Source organism: Tursiops truncatus, chromosome 5 (genome assembly GCF_011762595.2).
Source record: "Tursiops truncatus isolate mTurTru1 chromosome 5, mTurTru1.mat.Y, whole genome shotgun sequence".
Taxonomy (NCBI): Eukaryota; Metazoa; Chordata; class Mammalia; order Artiodactyla; family Delphinidae; genus Tursiops; species Tursiops truncatus.
The window spans coordinates 32,510,538-32,531,136 of record NC_047038.1 but is presented as its reverse complement, the minus strand read 5'-3'; the positions used below and the strand labels follow the sequence as shown (position 1 = coordinate 32,531,136).

The 20,599-nt window shown below is 37.5% G+C and overlaps 1 protein-coding gene and 1 long non-coding RNA gene across 9 annotated transcripts in view; one reads left to right on the top strand and one right to left on the bottom strand.

The window, feature by feature from the left end:
- LOC109548741 (uncharacterized) overlaps nt 1-20,599 on the top strand; it is a 410,920-nt gene that overhangs the window by 291,936 nt on the left and 98,385 nt on the right. For 5 of the 8 annotated variants that reach the window (XR_012331920.1, XR_012331918.1, XR_012331919.1 and 2 more), the window contains 2 exons: nt 2,523-2,655; nt 12,791-13,127. This is a non-coding gene — a long non-coding RNA (uncharacterized lncRNA). Of the gene's footprint in view, nt 1-2,522; nt 2,656-4,582; nt 7,000-12,790; nt 13,128-20,599 lie in introns of those variants that run through there. The other 3 variants (XR_012331917.1, XR_012331916.1, XR_002174879.3) reach the window with 2 other exon arrangements.
- Nucleotides 1-20,599, bottom strand: part of DKK2 (dickkopf WNT signaling pathway inhibitor 2) — a 102,281-nt gene that overhangs the window by 2,394 nt on the left and 79,288 nt on the right. Inside the window, exons 2-3 of the mRNA XM_019927773.3 lie at nt 4,036-4,186; nt 2,486-2,641 (exon numbers count right to left, since the gene is read on the bottom strand). Coding sequence (XP_019783332.1) covers nt 2,486-2,641; nt 4,036-4,186 — 307 coding nt within the window. The remainder of the gene's footprint in view (nt 1-2,485; nt 2,642-4,035; nt 4,187-20,599) is intronic.

Below are 20,599 nucleotides of genomic sequence, written 5' to 3'. Positions count from 1 at the left end.
CAAAATATTTCACCATGACACTTTAGAAAAAAATCTCCTTACTTTGGCATGGTGTGCTTTTAGATCTTTCTCTGTTCTTTTTTTGTTTACTAGGTGAGTGAAAATAAGTAAACAGAATTGCTTTCAAATTAATTAATTTGGTATCTTCTTGGAAAGAGTAAACAAACAACTCTGATTCAAGGAGAAGGCTGTAATTGTCTGGGACTCCTAGAGACCATGTATTGGTTAAAATCTAGCCAGGAACACAGAATCTCTGAGTATTCAAAAGAGAAGATATTTAATGCAGAGAACTGGTCACATAGGTAGTGAGTGGCAGGGCTAAGAAGTACCAGAGGATGGTAAAGCAACACAACAGGAAGCCACTACCACATTTAGTCTGGAGGAGCCAAAGGAGCCGGTGGTATCTGAACGGGGCAAGGGTGGGAACTGGAATCCCAACAGGCCCACCTGGCAGGAGCTGAGGCCCCAACGAGGTACAGCTCTGCCAGAAACACTACCTGAGGCAGAGAGAATCTGTTGGCTTTTCCCTTCCTCTACCTCTCAGTCTCACCACAGGCAAACCCATGTGGTCGGAAGCCATCTGACAGGGAGCCCAGGAAATGAAGTCTCTGAAAAGCTGAGATACAGAGTGGAGCAGAGCAAGGGCAGCTAGCCCCACGGTCAACCAAGAACCCATCATAAACATGACGTAGGAGCACAAATCTGGGTATTTAATTCAGAAATACAATCAAGTTAGCAAAGAACACCCACACATCACAGCTGCGTTGATGCGTAATCTTTATAAAAAAGTACTAGTCAACAAGATTCTTTGTAACCTGCCAGATTGTAAATACTTTAAACTTTTTAGGCCATGTGATCTGTGTCACAGCTCCTCATCCTGCTGTTGTATCATAAAAACCGCCATAGATAAATATGCCTACGTGAATGGGCAAGTCTGTGTTACAATAAAACATTATTTACAGAAATGGCGGCAGGGGCTTCCCTGGTGGCGCGGTGGTTGAGAGTCCGCCTGCCGATGCAGAGGACACGGGTTCGTGTCCCGGTCCGGGAAGATCCCACATGCTGCGGAGCGGCTGGGCCCGTGAGCCATGGCCGCTGAGCCTGCGCGTCCGGAGTCTGTGCTCCGCAGCGGGAGAGGCCACAACAGTGAGAGGCCCACGTACCGCAAAAAAAAAAAAAAATGGGGGCAGGACAGACTTGGCTCACAGGCCATAATGTGCCAAGCCTGTTCTAAAAGGTTAGCTGTCAGCCCAGATGTCACCAGTTCCACTGTGTGATGTGGATGCAACTCACTAGCTGAGTTGTATAAGATATATTATTGGCTGCCATCAGAAAATTCCACATATAATTAGATAAAAGCAATAAATTTGAAACTGTACTGTGACATAGATATCTGTCAGAATAAAGGAGGATACTCAGGTACTAACAAATGCATGTGAATTTGGTGGACTAGAGATAGGAGATGTGGATAAAGCACTTAGGCCTTCAGGGAGTGTAGACAAGGGATAATTGAAGAGGAAGTCAGTCTCTTTAGCCCTATTGATTTGACCATTAGTAGTCCAGGTTGGACTAATAGGTCAGATATTCTCTAGGATACTAGCTCGGCAGAAGGTGAAAATGTGGGGAAATGGTTTTGTGGTCAAGTAAGCCAGGGAAATACAATGTTTAAAAAAGTTAACCAGTTTTCCTCGTTGCTGGACTTCAGTATGTCAATGTTAATTTTAAAGTTCCAGAAAGGGGGAGATACCTTATTACAAAACTCTTGAACACAGGGCTCTTTCATTCACAGAACGTCTTGAAAGAATAGTGCTCCGCAGAATACACTTGCAAAAACTTCCTTTAAAGATATAGGTATTTCAAAACAAAAAAAATATAGGTATTTCTATTTTTCAAAATTTTACTGTTAGTAACTGGGTTCAATAATTTCATACTTTTAAATTTTACTATTAGTGATTAGGCTTCCTAAATATTTTGACACCAGGAAGGGCATTTTATGGGCATATGTAATCTCAATTATTTTTGGTAAATTGGTTTATGCGCAGTATATTATCTGGTTGTTAAGGGAAATACAATTTTTGAGTCTGCAAAGATGAGAAAAAGACTCTAAATCTCAGTGATTTAATCATATGGCAGCAAACATTTCCCCATTTATTTTTTGGAATGCTTTATGCTTGAATATGGAAGAGAAATGCTTGTATAAAAGATTTATTCTAAACATCCTGTAAAAAGGCTGTTTAGAAAATGGCATGGTTAATTAGGGTACTGAAATTCTTGCAATATGTATTTTCTAACAATTTAAGATCTCTAAGAAACCTCTAGCATCCTCAAAATTAAGAATTAAGAAATTCAGTTAAAATCTTGCTATTAACTTCCCAATATTTTTTTTCAAATTGCACACAAAACCAATGGAATTAATTATCGATATTTTTCTTTTACTTCATTATAAAACAAGAAAAAGTAAACATAGAGCTACAGATATCCCTACCTTTTATATGTGACATCTTAGTGTGTGTTCTTCCTAGATTCTGCCATCCCAAGTCGTGGTTTGAGTAGTGACCGTGGTTTCCATCTCTGTGCCGAGTGCCGTCCAGAGCTGGGATGTGAGCAGTTAAGATGCTCTCAGTGACGGGGATACAGATGCCTGGAGATGGTCAGGTAATTAGTTAGACTTATTCAATTCTCCAAAATGTGATTCTTATCCAAGTATTCTCCTGATGTGAGGTATGAAGCCATTTATCTATCATCTGTCTATTCATTCATCTATTCATTTATTTATATATTTGTCCAGACTGAGAATTGAATAGTATGGTCCTGAGCCAGGATTTCTTGATTTGAATCTTGCCACCCTCAAGACCAAGTGACCTTGGGCAAAAATAAGGATGAAAACAGAATTCATTTCACTAAATTACTGTGAATACATGTGAAGTGCTTAGAATAGTGACATAGTAAAGTATTAAATTATTATTAGCTCTTAATACCTTAAAATTGTCTAATCAGACATCTGATCAGAAAAAGATCAAGGTTCCTTTTTCAATCAACAGTATAATCCTTGTCTACACTGTAAACACCTCTAATGGTATGAGGTCTTCCCTTCACCTCTTCTTGTCCAGGGTACTTCCAATAGGACTATGCCCAAAGGTCAGGAATATGTATAGGATTATGAGCCTGATTATGTTGTTTTGTATGAATAAGTGTATGTTTCTGATCACCTTCTGCAATTATTTAATGGTTTTACCATGTGGTGTTGGTGGTTCTTCATTTTATCGTTAATGCTGAATTGTCTGCTTCTAAGCTCATTGAGATTGGGTGAAGGCCAGGGAATAGACTCCTGTGTCTCCTTTTGGAGGAACCAATCACTCCGTCAGCATTTGTGCATGCCACGGGGTAAGGCCTTCAAAAGAAGACACCTTGGGGGCTTCCCTGGTGGCGCAGTGGTTGGGAGTCCACCTGCCGATGCAGGGGACACTGGTTCGTGCCCTGGTCTGGGAGGATCCCACGTGCCGCGGAGCGGCAGGGCCCGTGAGCCATGGCCGCTGAGCCTGCGCGTCTGGAGCCTGCGCTCCGCAGCGGGAGAGGCCATAGCAGTGAGAGGCCGGCGTACCGAAAAAAAAAAAAAAAAAAAAAAAAGAGGACACCTTGAGTATAAAAGTATGAAACTAGTATGGAAATGGAAAACAGATTCACAAGTGTATTGCTAAATCATAGCATGTTCCTTTCTTTGGTTCCTTTGCACATATTTGCTTAAGTGTTTAGTGGAATAGAACATCTAGCTATTTATACGCAACATTTCAATACGGCAAATCCTAGATCAGCATAGATTATAAATTATAGGAGATGGTCAGAGCCCAGGAAAACTAAGATTTGAGAGGGAATCCAGGTAATCTTATACATATCTAAACCCTGATCCCATTCCTGCCAATTTTGAAGGGCTCCTTACATTTCAGGAGTCTGACTAAGGAGAAGGTAGCCTAACTTGGTAGCCAGGCCTCCTACATGAAAGGAAAGAGGCCCGTCAACACTGAGCGGGACCTTTACCATTATTGCAGCGGGTGCCAGGACAACACATGCCATCTCTATGGCAGCGCTTCTTTTTCCTTCGACACACCATGCAGGCCGAAGATCCTTGGTGGGGACTGTGGCAATATCTTCCAACTTCACATTCCTTATCACTGCTACAAGGGTAGGCCTGTCATGAAGTGGAACAACAACACCAAAAGCAAAGATTAGATCTTGTAACAAAAAGTTACTGCACCAAATCATGATGGAAAATAAATCACAATGTATCCCTCCTCAAAGGAAGTATACCATTGTAATAATGTGCTCAGCAGAGATATTACATAGTAAGTTACTTAATTGAGGACTTTATAAACATTTACTGTTGATGGTGATGAAGATAAAGTTGGCACTACTCATATATTTTCATTGACACAAATTAGGGGTTAGGATTTGGACTTTATGTTGATTAGTAGAGCCCTAAAGAGTGACTCTGGGAGCTCAAAACCAGTTCTAAATGTTATATTGCCACTGACTTAAGGTGTAAATGAAACAGCCTAGCCACTCTGTTTTTTATCCACTAAACTAGGATGAGGAGAAGGTTAAATAAAGCAACAAAGGGCTGTGGTAGCAGCTAAAACACATCTCCTGCCCAATTATGGAACAGATAGAGGAGCAAAGAGGGGAGACACTTCTAAGAAGAGTTTGAAGCGATGAACCTTTTGGCACAAAGAAATCAAGGAACAGCATCTTCATTCCAAACTCAGTGGTGAGCAGCAGCAGAGCTCTGAGTGGTCAGAGAGACGCTGAACTCCAATGACTGATACAACCTCATGTTCTCAGGAAACAAAACAGCAGGCTCTTAACACACAAAAACAGCCCTATGGTTTACTGTACCTTCAACTTATACAGAAAGGACTTCTGTTCCTACATTTCTCTACGAGGTTGTATGTTCAGAAGGCTACTTAAGCAGTGTCATATATTATCTCAAAAACAAAAGAATATATATATATATAAACACACAATCCAGTTATATACTCCTTGTCTCTTGCAAGTTACTGGAACACTTAAAATGTCCCTGTTTTCAGAGACTGAGAGTTGAGAAACTGAAATATCACATCAAACTTACAGTACTCAAATTTTGAGGCATGTTGACAGGGAAAATTATTTGTAAGTCCTTTTTTTTTTTTTTTTTTTTAGTTCATTTTTTTCCCTGCTTTTCAGAGTAATGCATTTTTTTAAAATTGAAAAAAAAATAAAAAGCTATGTAGTTGTTTTTAAGCAAGCATAAATGATATGACTATAAAACTATGGGATAAAATTTTTGTGACACTAAAATAAGTAGTGTGGTTTGAGCGCTTTACTTTTGAAATGAGGCTTGATGACCTCACCCCTGCATGCATTGCTTATTCCTTCCCTCCTCTCTCGTTCTCTCTCACTCTATTCCATCGCCTTTTCTCCCTGTGCCCTTCTCCTGCGTACGTGTGTATGCATTCTGCCCCCTGTGTTTTCCATTTAGATCTGTTCATCTTAGAAAGAGGAAATAAATACGAAGTTGATATGTGACTCTGAAAACTTTACACTGTTGTTCTATGAAAAAAATACACTTTTAGCATCATAACAATTTTCTGTTTACCCTCAGAAGAGAATAGAAAAACCTCTAACTTCAAACTGAAAGTGCTTTTGAAAAATTGCACAGTGGCAATGTTTGACGCCCACATTATAACTGGAGCCAGATAAAGCTATAAAATTAATTTGAATACTATTGTCCCATTCTATAACTCCATTGTTAGACTTAAGAGGGACTCTGAATGAGGTTGAATTCAGAGTATTAGGCCATTTTCAAGAGTCCAAGACGGATGAAAACAAAACAGATGTCACTTCCCGACTTGCTACACTCTTTCCCCCTGAGTGCTTTACTGCCTTCATATTTAAACCCATTAATTTTAACTGAAATACAATTCACATGTTTCTGATTCATTTACATTTATTTCACCAAATTGTTTTGCAAGAAACATCTGATGTCTCACAAGTTTCTTTTCCTTCCTCAAAAGTAGGACATGTTCTTTCAATGGAAGTAAACATATGCCACCTAAAACATCATGTGCAATTCAACTCAAACAATGACTCTTCAAGGGATTCTGAATATAGAATAATACTTGATTCCATTCTTAAAAAATAGCCTGTATGGTAGAAAGCAAGTTGTTTGCTAAAAGTAGCAGCTCATTTAAGCAGAAAATTGTGGAAGGCACATCATAGTCTTCCCATTCTCAGTTGTGGGAAATGGAAAATATTGAAATGGGAAATACTTGAGATGGGAAATATTTGATGCTATTACAAAAAGTAATATGCACAATAGTACTTTGTGAATAGGATCACAGTAAAATTCTCACCAATTTTTAGAGGGAAGAGACAAAAAATATCAGGTAGTTTTATTATGTTCCAATAGATCTTTGAATTGGCTTGGAATATAAATGATATAGGCAGGAAAAGTATGCAGGACTTTTTTTTTAAATTGAAGGTTATTGTTAATGTGAACTTGTCCTTGGAATGGAATCCCAGAACATAATATTAAGAGGAGTGCTATGACAAAAAAAAAAAATTTAATAATTGAAATGAAAGGTTATATTACACAGCTTCTAGTATGCTTATGGAACTCCGGGCTCCAAACAACAGCCTTTATATATGAATAAAATCAAGAATGGATGAGAAAAATTGATTGAAACAAGTTTAGGGAAAGCAAGTAATATTTCAGAAACATCTGAAATCAGTGTTCCCCCAGGATGGATCTAGTCAGCCATAAAGTTTCCCTTGGTGTAACCATTAGCAAGAGAATACAGAACAGGAGGAAATATGACTCTGACCCATTAATACCAATTCTCATGTTTTTAGCCTAATGCATTATTTTTTAGTAAAGAGTTTTCAACTCAAGTATGAGGTTCTGCAGCTTGCTATTGGGTTTTTCCTACATTAACCCTTTTAACATGTCTGGAAATGGTATCATATTAGGCGAGGGAGGGAGGGAGGGAGATTGGGAGAGAGAGACAGAAAGAAAAGCACATAGTTAAAGTAGTTATGGAGAATCCTGAAGAAGTGACCTGTGGCAATTAACAGACCACTGAAGGGAATTATATTCATTAATAAAAGTGTCATTAAGAAGCTTTGCCACGGAAAAATCCTTTCCCTTTACTTTGGCCTCCAAAGGTCCCATTTAATGATGATTTTTACATTTGAGTACCTTAGTCTTAAGTTTCCATTTAACAAAAATAATAATATGCTTCCCTGGTACTTATTTTATAAATGAATAAGACTGATTTTCTTAACCTGCTATGGAAATTATTAATAGCCAATTTTTATGGTTCTTCATTTACTTGAGTTTAGGAACAATGACAGTCTGTGTGGAAGACTGCAAATCAAGTGAAAGAATTAGGGAGAGACTTTATACATGCCCCTCCTGTACTAAAAGTTCCAAAACTGAATCAGAAATTTGGTTGCCTGAGCATCCAGGAATACTCGCCTTCATGCAGAATCATTCGTGACTTAGCTTTAGTCACACTTAGGGGATAAATTCATTTGTGATATCTAATAATAGCAGATGATGGGCCATAAATTAAGAAAACATGAGAGCTGTCCATGATCAGGCCAACAAAACAGAGAAGTTTTTCCCAACCCCCTTTCTAGGCTAAAAATACAGTTGTTCCCATAAATAGCAGTGCTAGTTATCATTACCACCATGACACGGACTAAAATAAGAGTGAACATATTGGACACAGCTTGAAAATAAGTCTGTCAGAAGGGAGCATTCCTTTTTTAGTATAAAGGATATTTTTGCTAATCTACAACATTTATTTATTACAGTTTTAACAATGAAGTGAAGAGAGGTTAAGTAACTTCTGCAGATAAATCACATGTGCTCAGCAGCAGAACACTTGGGGATCAGAGCCCTGCCCTGGCTTTTAGGCCTCCTTGTAAGGTGTCGTGACTGAGAGCATTTAATAATGACTATTAATGCACACATAGAAAAGGTGTTTGAGTGGTGACCTATGTGCTGAATTTAGAGATTAGGAAAATAAACTTGGCCACTTCTCTTTCTAGAAGCCTCCAAATACCAACAGCATATCCTACTGCAGCTGTTGGAAAAAACAGAATACTGGCGGAAAACACAAGACTGTAAACAACATCTTCCATTCCATTTTTGTGACAACAGTTTTCTGTCCACTTAAACTCAGTGTAATCAGAGTTATAAGCAAAATCCCATCATGCAAATAATGATAATTAAATAATATTCTAATGAAAAAATAAAATGTTACTGCATCTTATTTAAACTAATTGAGCCTTTTTTTTTTCAATTATTCTTAAACCTGCAGGGAGAAAAGGCCTGTTAAATCAAGACTTAGATTTAGGGCTGAATTTATTCTTATTTTCCAATTACTGCCCATCCCTTAGAACACCCCAGTGCAACAGTGAAGTGATTATGAAATGAGAAAAAGTGTTTCAGGTATCTCAGCAGCACTGACTGACTATTCAATAGACCTTTGGCCACAGCTAAAACCTTAGTTTAACTCCCAAGCTTTCAAAACAATGACATGTTCCTGTTTAATGATGGGGGGAATGAAGAAGAGAGAAACAACATAAAGTGTTCATGTCGGCTACCCACCCATTCGGATTCTTGCAAGACTGTCCTAGTTTTGTTGTTGTTGTTTTTAATTGGGACAATCCTTTGTCCCCTGTAAGCACTGTTTATAACAATCTCGGAAGTTTTCTGGAGGCAGAAAAACGTCATCAGCTGGGCAGGCAGAAGAAAGCCTGTAGGGGGACAACCCAGCTGTGGGAATGAAAAACATTTGAGGCAAGTGGACAGAGGGAGGTAGCAGCAAAGGGCTGGGGATTGGAACATGTCTGGGGTCTTAAACAGAGCACGGCAAAGGGTTGGCAATTACGTTTGGGAAACCAGATCACACTGGTGTCCTCTAGGTTCTTAAAGATTAATTTCCCTTGTCATGACATTCCACATGATAGATCTGTATTTCAGCGAGCATGCAAAATACGCTATCCTTTAAGGTGGTCATTTCAAACTCAAACCCTAACATTTCAACTGCAGGAGGTGCAGGGAAATATAACTCAATCTGGCTCATGTGCAGTTGTACACTTCATGCCAAAGGCTATGCAATTTGATCTTTTCCTTTGTCCACAATTACCTCTAGGGGATAGGGGTTTACTAGATGCATCTTTGAGGATTCCTGAACCTAAGGCCAGGAGAATTGAGCTATTTTTAATTTGAGAGGAAATTTTCAGATATTTCATGGTGTTCTGGATCTGTGCCATAGGTTCTTAGGGTGGCTGCTTGGGTATTCATTCAGTATTCAATAATTATTTATTCAGCTTTTATTTATTGAACACCAGCTACGATCCAGACACTAACAACTATGTTCTGTGATCTACAAATGTTTTGCCTGCATTACCCCAAACTAATTTTGAAAAACATGTATCATTGCATTTGACATGTAAAATGTTTCAGCATAAGTTTAAGTTTGTTTTATGAATATGATATATAACATTAAACATTTTATAAGGTGAAGTTCACAGTAATTTCTCATGATTCAGTAAAATATTGATCGATGCAGCCTGATCCTAAATGAATCCTGATCCTAAAATAAATCACAACATATTTACCAATAGATGAGATTCTTCCTTGAACAAGTTAGTCTTAGAAGACATTCAGTTAAATTTTAAAACGCACAAGTCATAACAACTATTTTGAATGTTCTATATCCAGAACTTTCCAACTGGGACCAAGATTCACTTTTTAAAAATTAGTAATAAGAGAAGGATATTTAAAGTGATGAAAAGGAAAAACCTACAACCAAGAATATTCTATCCAGTAAGGCTCTCCTTCAGATTCAATGAAGAAATCAAAAGCTTTACAGATAAGCAAAAGCGAAGAGAATTCAGCACCACCAAACCAGCTTTACAACAAATGCTAAAGAAACCTCTCTAGGTGGGGAAAAAAAAAAAAAGAGGCCACAACTAGAAACAAGAAAATCACAAATGGGAAAGCTCACCAGTAAAGGCAAACATACAGTAAAAGTAGGAAATCATCCACATACAAGTATGATATCAAAACCAGCAACCATGAGAAGAGGAGAGCACAAATGCAGGAAATGGGAAATGGATTTGAAATTAAGAGACCAGCAACTTAAAACAACCTTGTATATATAGAGAGACTGCTATATCAAAACCTCATGGGAACTTCAAACCAAAAAACTACAACAGATACACACACAAAAAAGAACAAGCACTCCAAACACAACACTAGAGATAGTCATCGAATCACAAGAGAACAAAAGAGGAAGGGAAGAAAAAAGACCTACAAAAACAAATCCAAAACAATTTAAAAAATGGCAATAAGAACATACATATCGATAATTACCTTAAATGTAAATGGATTAAATGCTCCAACCAAAAAACGTAGACTGGCTGAATGGATACAAAAACAAGACCTGTATATATGCTGTCTACAAGAGACCCATTTCAGATCTAGGGACACATACAGACTGAAAGTGAGGGGATGGAAAAAGGTATTCCATGCAAATGGGAATCAAAAGAAATCTGGAGTAGCAATACTCATATCAGAAAAAATAGACTAAAATAAAGACTGTTACAAGGGACAAGGAAGGATACTACATAATGATCAAGGGGTCAATCCAAGAAGAAGATAAGAGAAGTAAAGAAAGTGCCTTTGTACATTTAGGATGCCCTGATCAACCATTAAGAATATCTTTGTTAAAACCAATATTCCAAATTCTATTTTAGTTTTACATCCAAAAGTGGATTTTATACCTCTGACTAAAGCAATATATCAAGATTTGGAATGCGTGACGGTTTTTCTTTTTTTCCCACATAAAATAGCAAAAGACTTATTGTAAACACAGACATATTCCAGACAATTATAAGAAAAAGAACCACAGAAGTTAAGGATCTGGAAATTGATTCCCTAAAACAATTCATGCTGTGCACACCGTGGAAAACCTTTGAATACCTTTTATACATATTCATTTCAAGGCTAAGTTTGTTAGACATTTGATTTTTGATATAAAAGTTCAAAATTGAGAGAATTTCTACTAATACTGCCTGGATTATAAATTAGGAATGATAGATTTCTGCCAGGGGTTCATTGACCTCCCCAATGTATTCAGAAAGCCTCATTTAAATCCTAAGAAACAATAATTCTGTGAAATAAAGGCAGGGTCCTCTCCAACTTTAGTTGCTTCACCCTGTTCTCTGTATGTCATTAAGCAGAAAAGAGATTCCAGGGAATTCTCTACTTTGAACATAGACCATATTCTCAACTGTGACATGTCCATTACTGCTGTTGATCAAGGGGTGAATGGGAAGAGGAACCCTTCCCATATGGTCTCAGCAGCTAGAGAAATCTAAACAGTACATGGCTTTTTATTTTTGCTTGTTTTTGACCATTTCGCCCTCATTTGGAATATAGAGGACAGAACACTTTTATCCCATATTCAAAAAGCATTTCTAGAATGCTTTGGCAGCAGTGGTTGGAGCCCTTTATACTCCGCATATAATTATGAAGCCCTTTATAATTCTGCAATTGGTTCAGTATAACTGTCCTAACCAAAACAGAGGAAGAAACTACACAATTTTACATTTTCTTTTAAATCCAGAATTGAATGTCTATAATACAGAATTTTCATTGTAGCCTTACAAATTTGTTTGACCTCATGACCTGCAGCAAGGTAACATGGTCGGTAGAAATTTGGAGTTATATTGCAATTTGAATTACACCTTCACAGTTAATTTGTTATACAGTTACTTAGCTGAGTCTCCATTTCCTCCTTGATAAAATCGGTATAATACTACCTTCAGCAGCATTTCCCTTACCTAATCTTAAAAATCTCATGAGGTGTCTTTAAAAACTACTTATTCACAGACTCCTCATAGAGACTAATTCTGTAGAACTGGATGTGGTCCAGAAATCTATATTTTTTAATGAATACTGTCCTGGTGATTATATGATAAGGTAAGATAGGGAAACACTACTTTATAGAATTGTTGCAAAGATTAAAGATGCTCTTATACATTTATCTGGTCTACATGAGATATGAACTCCGTCCGTAGTACCTCCCAGATAGATATGGGTGTAAGGGGGAAATTGGTTCCCTAACATCAATATGAGTCTAAGAGACTCACTGACAACAACTGTTTTCCAGGCAGGTTCATCTTCACTCCTAGTACTTAGCCACTGTGTTTAGGGGTGGGCTTGAGGATTTCTAAAACAAATAAAAAAGTAAAGTAACACATAACAAACACACTAGTGCACTTTGGGAGAAACACAGTGTAGACTCATAGCTGTCAACACACCCATTAGTGCTGGCTTGTTTCATATCCTCATGTGGTGTACACCTGTGTTGTGTTGGCAATGCACAGTTTTGCAGTTTTCTTTGCATCGTGTATCCTGTTGGTCTTTACAAAACAAGTACTCTTCCTCCCTGTATGAAGTATGATAAACAGATGATGTATGATTTTATTATTTTCTATCCTTTGTATAGCATGAAATTTTCCTTTCCAATGAAAAGCACATTGAAAATTCAAATACTGATGTACAGGTAGATATGAAAACTTAACATACTTTCTTATTGCTGTTTAGAAGACCTTCTTTATGATTATAGAGTAGGTCAATGTTGGTAAAGATTTCTGTGCCCAAACGTAAACACTTGTGAATTTGAAATGTTTCATGAGTTGGAGTAAGTTTTCACTTATAATATCTTGGGTTTAGAAATGAGAACATGAGAACTCCATGAAGATGTGTGTGTCGTGTGTGTGTGCGCGGGTGGAACACACCGACATGGAACCCACCGACACAGAGGCTCGACTGTACTAGGCCATTTCACCTAAGGGACTTGAGCATCCTTGAATTTTGGCAACAGTGGGGGTTCCTGGAACCAATCCCCTGTGGACACCGAGGGACAACTTTAATATTATGAAATTGAAAGTGAAATTTCTTATTACTTGCTAATTTTATGCCTCATGGTTTTCATATTAGGAAGGCTTGGAAGAAATTGGGTTTCCTGGAGAGAGGGCTTCTTGCAAGTGTATCAAGAATACAGATTGAAGTTTCATGATTAAAAATTCTCTTTTGTTTCACAAATGTCATCTTATTAGCAGAATAAGACCATCAAGGCAACATTCACATGATACATACATACACACACACACACACATAAACAATCCATTGTTCCAACAGTTATTTAATTGAGCTAATGTTTATTGTTTTGGCTGATTTCATTTAGTATAAAATGTACAAACTTCACGCTTCTCTAATCTCATTCAATTCTCTTTTACTTCTTCTAAGAATTAGGCTAGACTAATAGACAAATGGCCTCTCACCATATTCTAATCTGATTTTTGAGGAAACAATTGATGGAAGCTGATAAAATTGAAAATATTGCTATTTTATAGTTGGGAAGATGGAAAAAAGCACAGCAAAATATAGCCCTCAATATTCATTTGCAGCGAAAAAAAAAACTCAATTTCTGTTTAAGAAAGAACTACTTTAAGTCCTGTGTAAATATTGCTTGAGAATATAAAATGTACCATTTAAATTTACAATCATAAATAAGAAAGCAGGCAGCATTTTATCCTCTAGGTGTGCTGGGAGGAGAAGCAAACATTTGAGATGAAGCACGGTCCCAAAAGATCACCCAGAAGGTTGGAGCAAGAGGTTTACGCAACAGCAACAGCCACAGAGATTGAATCGAAACCTAAGAAACCTTTTGATTAAAAAAAGTAGGGCGAAGAGGTGGTTCACAGCTCTAACACAGAACTCTGCCTAAGTAACTCAATCTGTTTCTGCCTTTGCCATTTGGAGGAAAATAAACAGTAAGTCCATGAAGAGTCATGGACTAGAATCATTATATTACACACTCCTGAGATATAGAGGGACAAGAGGCAAGTTATATGTGCAACAGGATGAAGCACTTCAACTCCTGAACTTTGACTCCTTTTTTTGTTGTTGTTCGGTACGTGGGCCTCTCACTGCTGTGGCCTCTCCCACTGCGGAGCACAGGCTCCGGATGCACAGGCTCAGTGGCCATGGCTCACGGGCCCAGCTACTCCACGGCATGTGGGATCTTCCCGGACCGGGGCACGAACCCGTGTCCCCTGCATCGGCAGGCGGACTCTCAACCACTGCGCCACCAGGGAAGCCCCCAACTCCTGAACTTTGGATGAGTTACTAAGAGATAAGTTTGTGTAAGTTACTAAGCTTGTCTGTTAGTTACCAAGAGAAAGGAATAGGAGTTATCTCATATAATCAGTTATTTTACCATCCTTATTCTTTCCCATTTTCCAGTTTGATTCCTTGCCTAGGTATTTTAAGCTGATATTTATATAACCTGTAAAATAGGTAGGGACCTATGCTACATGCCTTTGTTTCATTTTTATTTATTTGGAATGTTCAGTTGATAAGGCAGATCTCACATAGGAGTTCTTCATGCAAAGAGCACTCTGAGTACACCTATGTTGTCATTTCTGGGTTCCAAAGATCCGGACAATGTTTGAGAGAGTTTGAATCAGTCTCAGAGTCTCTAACATAATCATAGGTTTAAAGCATCCAGGGGAATTATTGCCTGACTTCCTGACAGATGAAATTACAATATCCAAGGCTACTCATTTATTTCAGGTATTCACAAGACGATTGGGTTGAAAAGTCCCAACCTGGAGAGTATTTTTATTTTTAGTGTCAGATAATAGCAATTATATGACCATATGTTGTTTATTAAAATAAAACATTCTTCCAAAAAATAGTCAATATCTTGATACACATGTGGTCTTACTTCTCAGCCTCCTGCCCCCATGAACAAATTTAAATTCTTATTGTGTAGAAGGAGGAAGGGACGGTCAGCACATAAGGACAAAGAAAATTTACTTCTAGTGAACAATATGGCATAGAGAAAGACATCACTCATTGGCTTATAGTCTACTTCTATCAAAAAATTCTATTTAAATGCTTTGCTAGAGGATTGGAAAGGAAGGAAATTATGAGCCAGATGACAGATACGTTGGTTTGTGTGACCTTGGTATTCAAATCTCAGCCTCAGAAATGTGGTTCATTTAGGATGACATATTCAATGTGTTAATAATCTCAAAGAAAACACATAGAAGACATCGGTCCCCCACACCACCCACATCTATGTATATCTGCTTGCTGTGGTGACCAGGACACTCTCAAAAGGGTAAGAGAGGTCAGATGATTTGTTACTAGATGAAAAAAGTGAAATCATGTCTCAGGGCTTAAGTCACTTCATCCCATTGGTCCCTCCAGACCCTGTAAAGAGTATGCTCCTCTGTATTTCTGCTACTCCTTTTCTTGGCCCTTGTTCATTACTAAGGATCCCCAGATGTACTGGCATTGGACCCTTTTTAACACCTCTGTGTCTGGCCTCACATTCCAGCAGAATTTTCAGCAAATATGGGGCTTTAAAATGTGAGATGTGGGAGGGAGAGTAGGAAAGAGAAGTGGAGTGCAGCTAAGAAAGCAAGGATCACCCCAGGGATTGGGGTAGATATGTCCTGCCTCAACACAACTCAAGTGCTATTTTGGTCAAAAGGAAGTCTAGGCAAACAAATCAAACAAAATTCATCAGCCAAGTTGTTAATAAAGTTTTTAATACAACTTTACTAGAGTCAATCTGAAATCCTATACTTTTTTCAGTTTTTTTTTCCCTCACATCCAGCAGTAAAGTGTTTCTGGAACTATGTTTGGGATGCTATCTGAAATCTATCCCATTTGTTTTTGTTTGTTCTAACCAAAGAAGACAATTTTGTAGCAATAAAGATGAGCAGAAAATATTTTTGTTCTTAGCGTGGCATATGACCCCTATCTACCCTCCCAGCCAGCACTGCATTATATATTCCAGTGATAGGTGCTGCTTGCACATCCCTTAGTTAGCCACACACCCTCACGTCTATGGATCTGCAAATATTTTTCCTCTGCCACAAATACCTTTCCTCCATTCACTTCATCATCAGAATAATTCCAACTCATTCAGAGATTATATCAAATAACTTCACTTTTTGGAAACCTTCTGGGCTAGCTCCTCACTCCTAGCTGATTTGGATGTCCAATTTAACCTGCTTTCTGCTAACACCTCACGCTGTTTGTCCCATGATACAGATCATGTTCTGTTAAATTCTTCCTCTGCCTTCTTTATACTGACTATGGAAACCATCTTTCACGTCTATATTCTCCAATGGTCATGTGGAATAAGTTAGCATTCCACATTTTGTCCAGTAATGAATTAATGAATGAGATATTGTTGCAACAGTGGTTTGAAATTTGTACCATTGGTTTGATAAAAATGCTCATATAAGTACCCATCAGCAGATGGTAAAAAGAAAGAACTTGAAAATCAAGAGATGATTTTGTATATATTCTGAAATAGATTTTTAAAAATCAGCTAAGTCCTACATAAATCATTTGTAACCTGTAACTGTTTAACTTAGGACGCCATATGTGTTTAAAAAAAGAAAGAAAATTGATTGATGAGTAATTTTCCAACCAGCAACTTGGCTGCAAATATTTCATGTTGAGCCTCAGATTCACATTTTCAAGTGCTATCATCAGCTCCTTTACATTTACAGTCCTATAACTGATGATACTTTTCACATATAAATTATCTAAAGTGAAAAGTAGGCTCTTTATATCTAAGTGGTATTGATGGTCTCTGCCACAGCAATAATGCTGTCCTAGCAGCCATTCATAGTAATGACTCTGTATTTCATCTCTTTCCTAATTGTCCTCAGGAAATTGTTTAAACCTCTTGGTGGGTGGGATCTATGACACTGGGTGCTTCTGAGGAGCAGATGAACCTGTTGACATTCCACCCTAAATACTTCTTTCTAAATTTTCTTTGTCTTTGTCTCTCAATATTTTTCTTATTGGAGGTCATATCTGATAGTGTTCCTAGTTAACCTCCACCACTATGAGATATTTTTGTAGAGAAGCAAAAAGGTAAACAACTAATGATGGTTTCCTTTAAACATCCTAAAGGTATGTAGGTGGAATACTAAAGGGATTCAATTTCTTGATACACCTTAGTCACTGCAGTATAACAACCAGCACAAAACGACTAATGCTTTCCAAATGCTCACCCCATGGAATGCCACCACCAAAACATTTATTTAATGTCTAACTTGTTTATGATCTTAAACAAATTGAGTTAAACAAGGTTCTCACCATGTTAAATTAGTTAAATCTCATTGGCATGTCAATTTTTACCCCAAAATGTGGACAGCATGTCTATGTTATGAACCAAATTCATTTCAAATCATGTCTACAATTCTTACACACACCTAACAACTCCCCTCATTATGCCCACACATCAGAATTTTGGGGACACCCATACGTTTTTCAGGCCCTGCTCCCAAGTTTAAGAACTTAGAGCTAATTTGCAAAGAACTTATTCAGCTTAAACTAGGTTCATATTTGGTATTTGTAGAAAGATTCTATGAGCCTATTGCATGCGCAAAAAGGAAAAAAATAAGAACTCTACCCTCTAGGTCAAATTTCCTAAGTGAAATGTTTGTTATATGTTTTGAGTCCAAGCAGAGATGTCACTGTGTGTTTGAAAAGGTTAAGTCTCTATAAGACTCCTGTACAGTTTAGCTGCACAGTCTAGAGACTAGAGTGATTGGATTCCCTTGTTCTGTAGGAAAAGGAACGACACAGCCACACCTGGGCACAGCAAGTATCAGATAGGATGGATTACAGTCTGACTATAACATTTCCCGGGTTTAAATGAGATCACCAGAACTTTATTCACACAAACAAATCAAGTTGTTTCCACATTAACATTGGATGAAGTGATTTTTATTACAAAACCCAGCACTCGCCAGGCTCTTTTCTGAGGGTGGATCAAAAGCATAAGGATCTGGTCATGTACTGCTTTTCATCTCCTCTGCTTGAGCACAGCACTGACTAATACACACTGATCAAATTCTGCCTACGATTTTAAACAGGACGTTTTGGAAAAGCCAAGAACGAGCTCTTGAAATAATACTGTTTATCCCATAGTAACGAGAATTGGAGCTGTACTTTTATAAATGGTACACTGAAAGCTGTTTACAACTTGCAAATGATGATTCCAAGAAACATCAGGATGCCTTTCTTATACTTAGACATTAATAAATAACAGCAAATTTGCTAAAAAGTCCAGTCCTGCTTTTTGGGAACCTTCCAAAAAGAACTCACAGTTCTTTAAAACACAGTTTCATAGAATGAATCAGTTAAAAGAGTAATCAGCCAGTTACTGACTATATAATAATAATTATTATTAATATTTAACAGTAACTATGCATAGAGCTATTTGTCTTCAAAGCAGTGAATTTCTTAAGTATTAACAAATTAACTCTCCCTGTCACAACTGCCAACATGTGTTTGGAGAGCTCTACAGAGAAGTTCATTTAACATCTATACATCTTGTCCTCATAATGTCTGCAGGAGGTCTTTCCATTGTTAGATAAACATGTTTGGATGTACAGAGATGGGGTAATAATACACACCCATGTCCTGCTGTCTGGCTGGTTCAATGCCAAGTTCTCAACAATACCCAATCACAGGCAAAAAATGTATTTCCAGTGATAGAGCAGGATGGTTTTCACTGAGGACAGACTTTGTCGAAAATAACACAAAAATTGGGAATTTGGGTGCATAACCTGGGCGTGGTGAGGATGAGTTCAGTACTCTCCACATAACCTCAGCCCAGCCGTAGATCCTTAAATTCACCATCTCACCAGCCAAAAAGACTCCTCCTGCTAACAGATGCCACAGTTGCTAGAGCTTCTCTACAAACTGCACGTATTTTCATGAGACCCTGAAAATAACAGGCTCCTGGAAACTACCGATATTTTGCAGATGTGCTTTTTACAAAATGATTTCACAATTTGCCTAAGCACTTTATCGATGTGTCACTTTACAGACAAATAAAGACCAAGCACTGGTCTTCATTACAGATTACAAATTTCAATTGTAATCACTTTTCCTTGATAATTTCCAAAATTGTAAACATTTAAGAATTCTACTTATTGGATATTTAATGATATTAAGGAATTATTGTTAACTCTAAGTTTTGATAATAGTATTGCAGTTATTTTTCTAAAGTTCTTTTCTCTTAAAGAATCAACTCCTCAACAAAATACTAGCAAACCAAATCCAACAATACATTGAAAGGATCATACACCATGATCAAGTGGGATTTATCCCAGGGATGCAAGGACTCTTTAATATCTGTAAACCAATCAGTGTGATACACCACGTTAACAAACTGAAGAATAAAAACCATATGATCATCTCAATAGATGCAGAAAAAGCTTTTGACAAAATTCAACACCCATTTATGGTAAAAGCTCTCCAGAAAGTGGGCATAAGAGGGAACCTACCTCAACATAATAAAGGCCATATATGACAAATCCACAGATGACATCATTCTCAATGATGAAAAGCTGAAAGCATTTCCTCTAAGATCAGGAATAAAACAAGGATATCCACTCTTGCCACTTTTATCCAACATAGTTTTGGAAGTCCTAGCCATGGCAATCAGAGAAGAAAGAGAAATGAAAGGAATACAAATTGGAAAAGAAGAAGTAAAACTGTCACTGTTTGCAGATGGCATGATACTATACATAGAAAATCCTAAAGATGCCACAGAAAACTACTAGAGCTAATCAATTAATTTAGTAAAGTTGCAGGATACAAATTAATACACAGAAATCTGTTGCATTTGTATACACTAACAATGAGAGATAAGAAAGAGAAATTAAGGAAACAGTCCCATTTACCATTGTATGAAAAAGAATAAAATACCTGGGCATAAACCTACTAAGGAGGCAAAAGGCCTGTATTCCGAAAACTGTGAGATGATGAAAGAAATCGAAGATGCCACAAACAGATGCAAAGATATACCATGGTCTTGGATTGGAAGAATCAATATTGTCAAAATGACTAAACTACCCAAGGCAATCTACAGATTCAACGCAATCCCTATCAAATTACCAATGGCATTTTTGACAGAACTAGAACAAAACATTTTAAAATTTGTATGGAAACATAAAAGACCCTGAATAGCCAAAGCAATCCTGAGAAAGAAAAACAGAATGGAGGAATCAGACTCCCTGACTTCAGGCTATACTACAAAGCTACAGTCATCAAAGAAGTATGGCACTGGCACAGAAACAGAAATAAAGATCAATGGAACAGGATAGAAAGCCCAGAAATAAACCCACACACCTATGGTCAATTAATCTACGACAGAAGAGGCAAAAATATACAATGGAGAAAAGACAGTCTCTTCAATAAGTGGTGCTGGGAAAACTGGACAGTTACATGTAAAAGAATGAAATTAGAACATTCTCTAACACCATACACAAAAATAAACTCAAAATGGATTAAAGACCTAAATATGAGGCTGGACACTATAAAACTCTTAGCAGAAAACATAGGCAGAACACTCTTTGACACAAATTGCAGCAATATCATTTTGGATCTACCTCCTAGAGTAGTGAAGAGGAAAACAAAAATTTTAAAAAT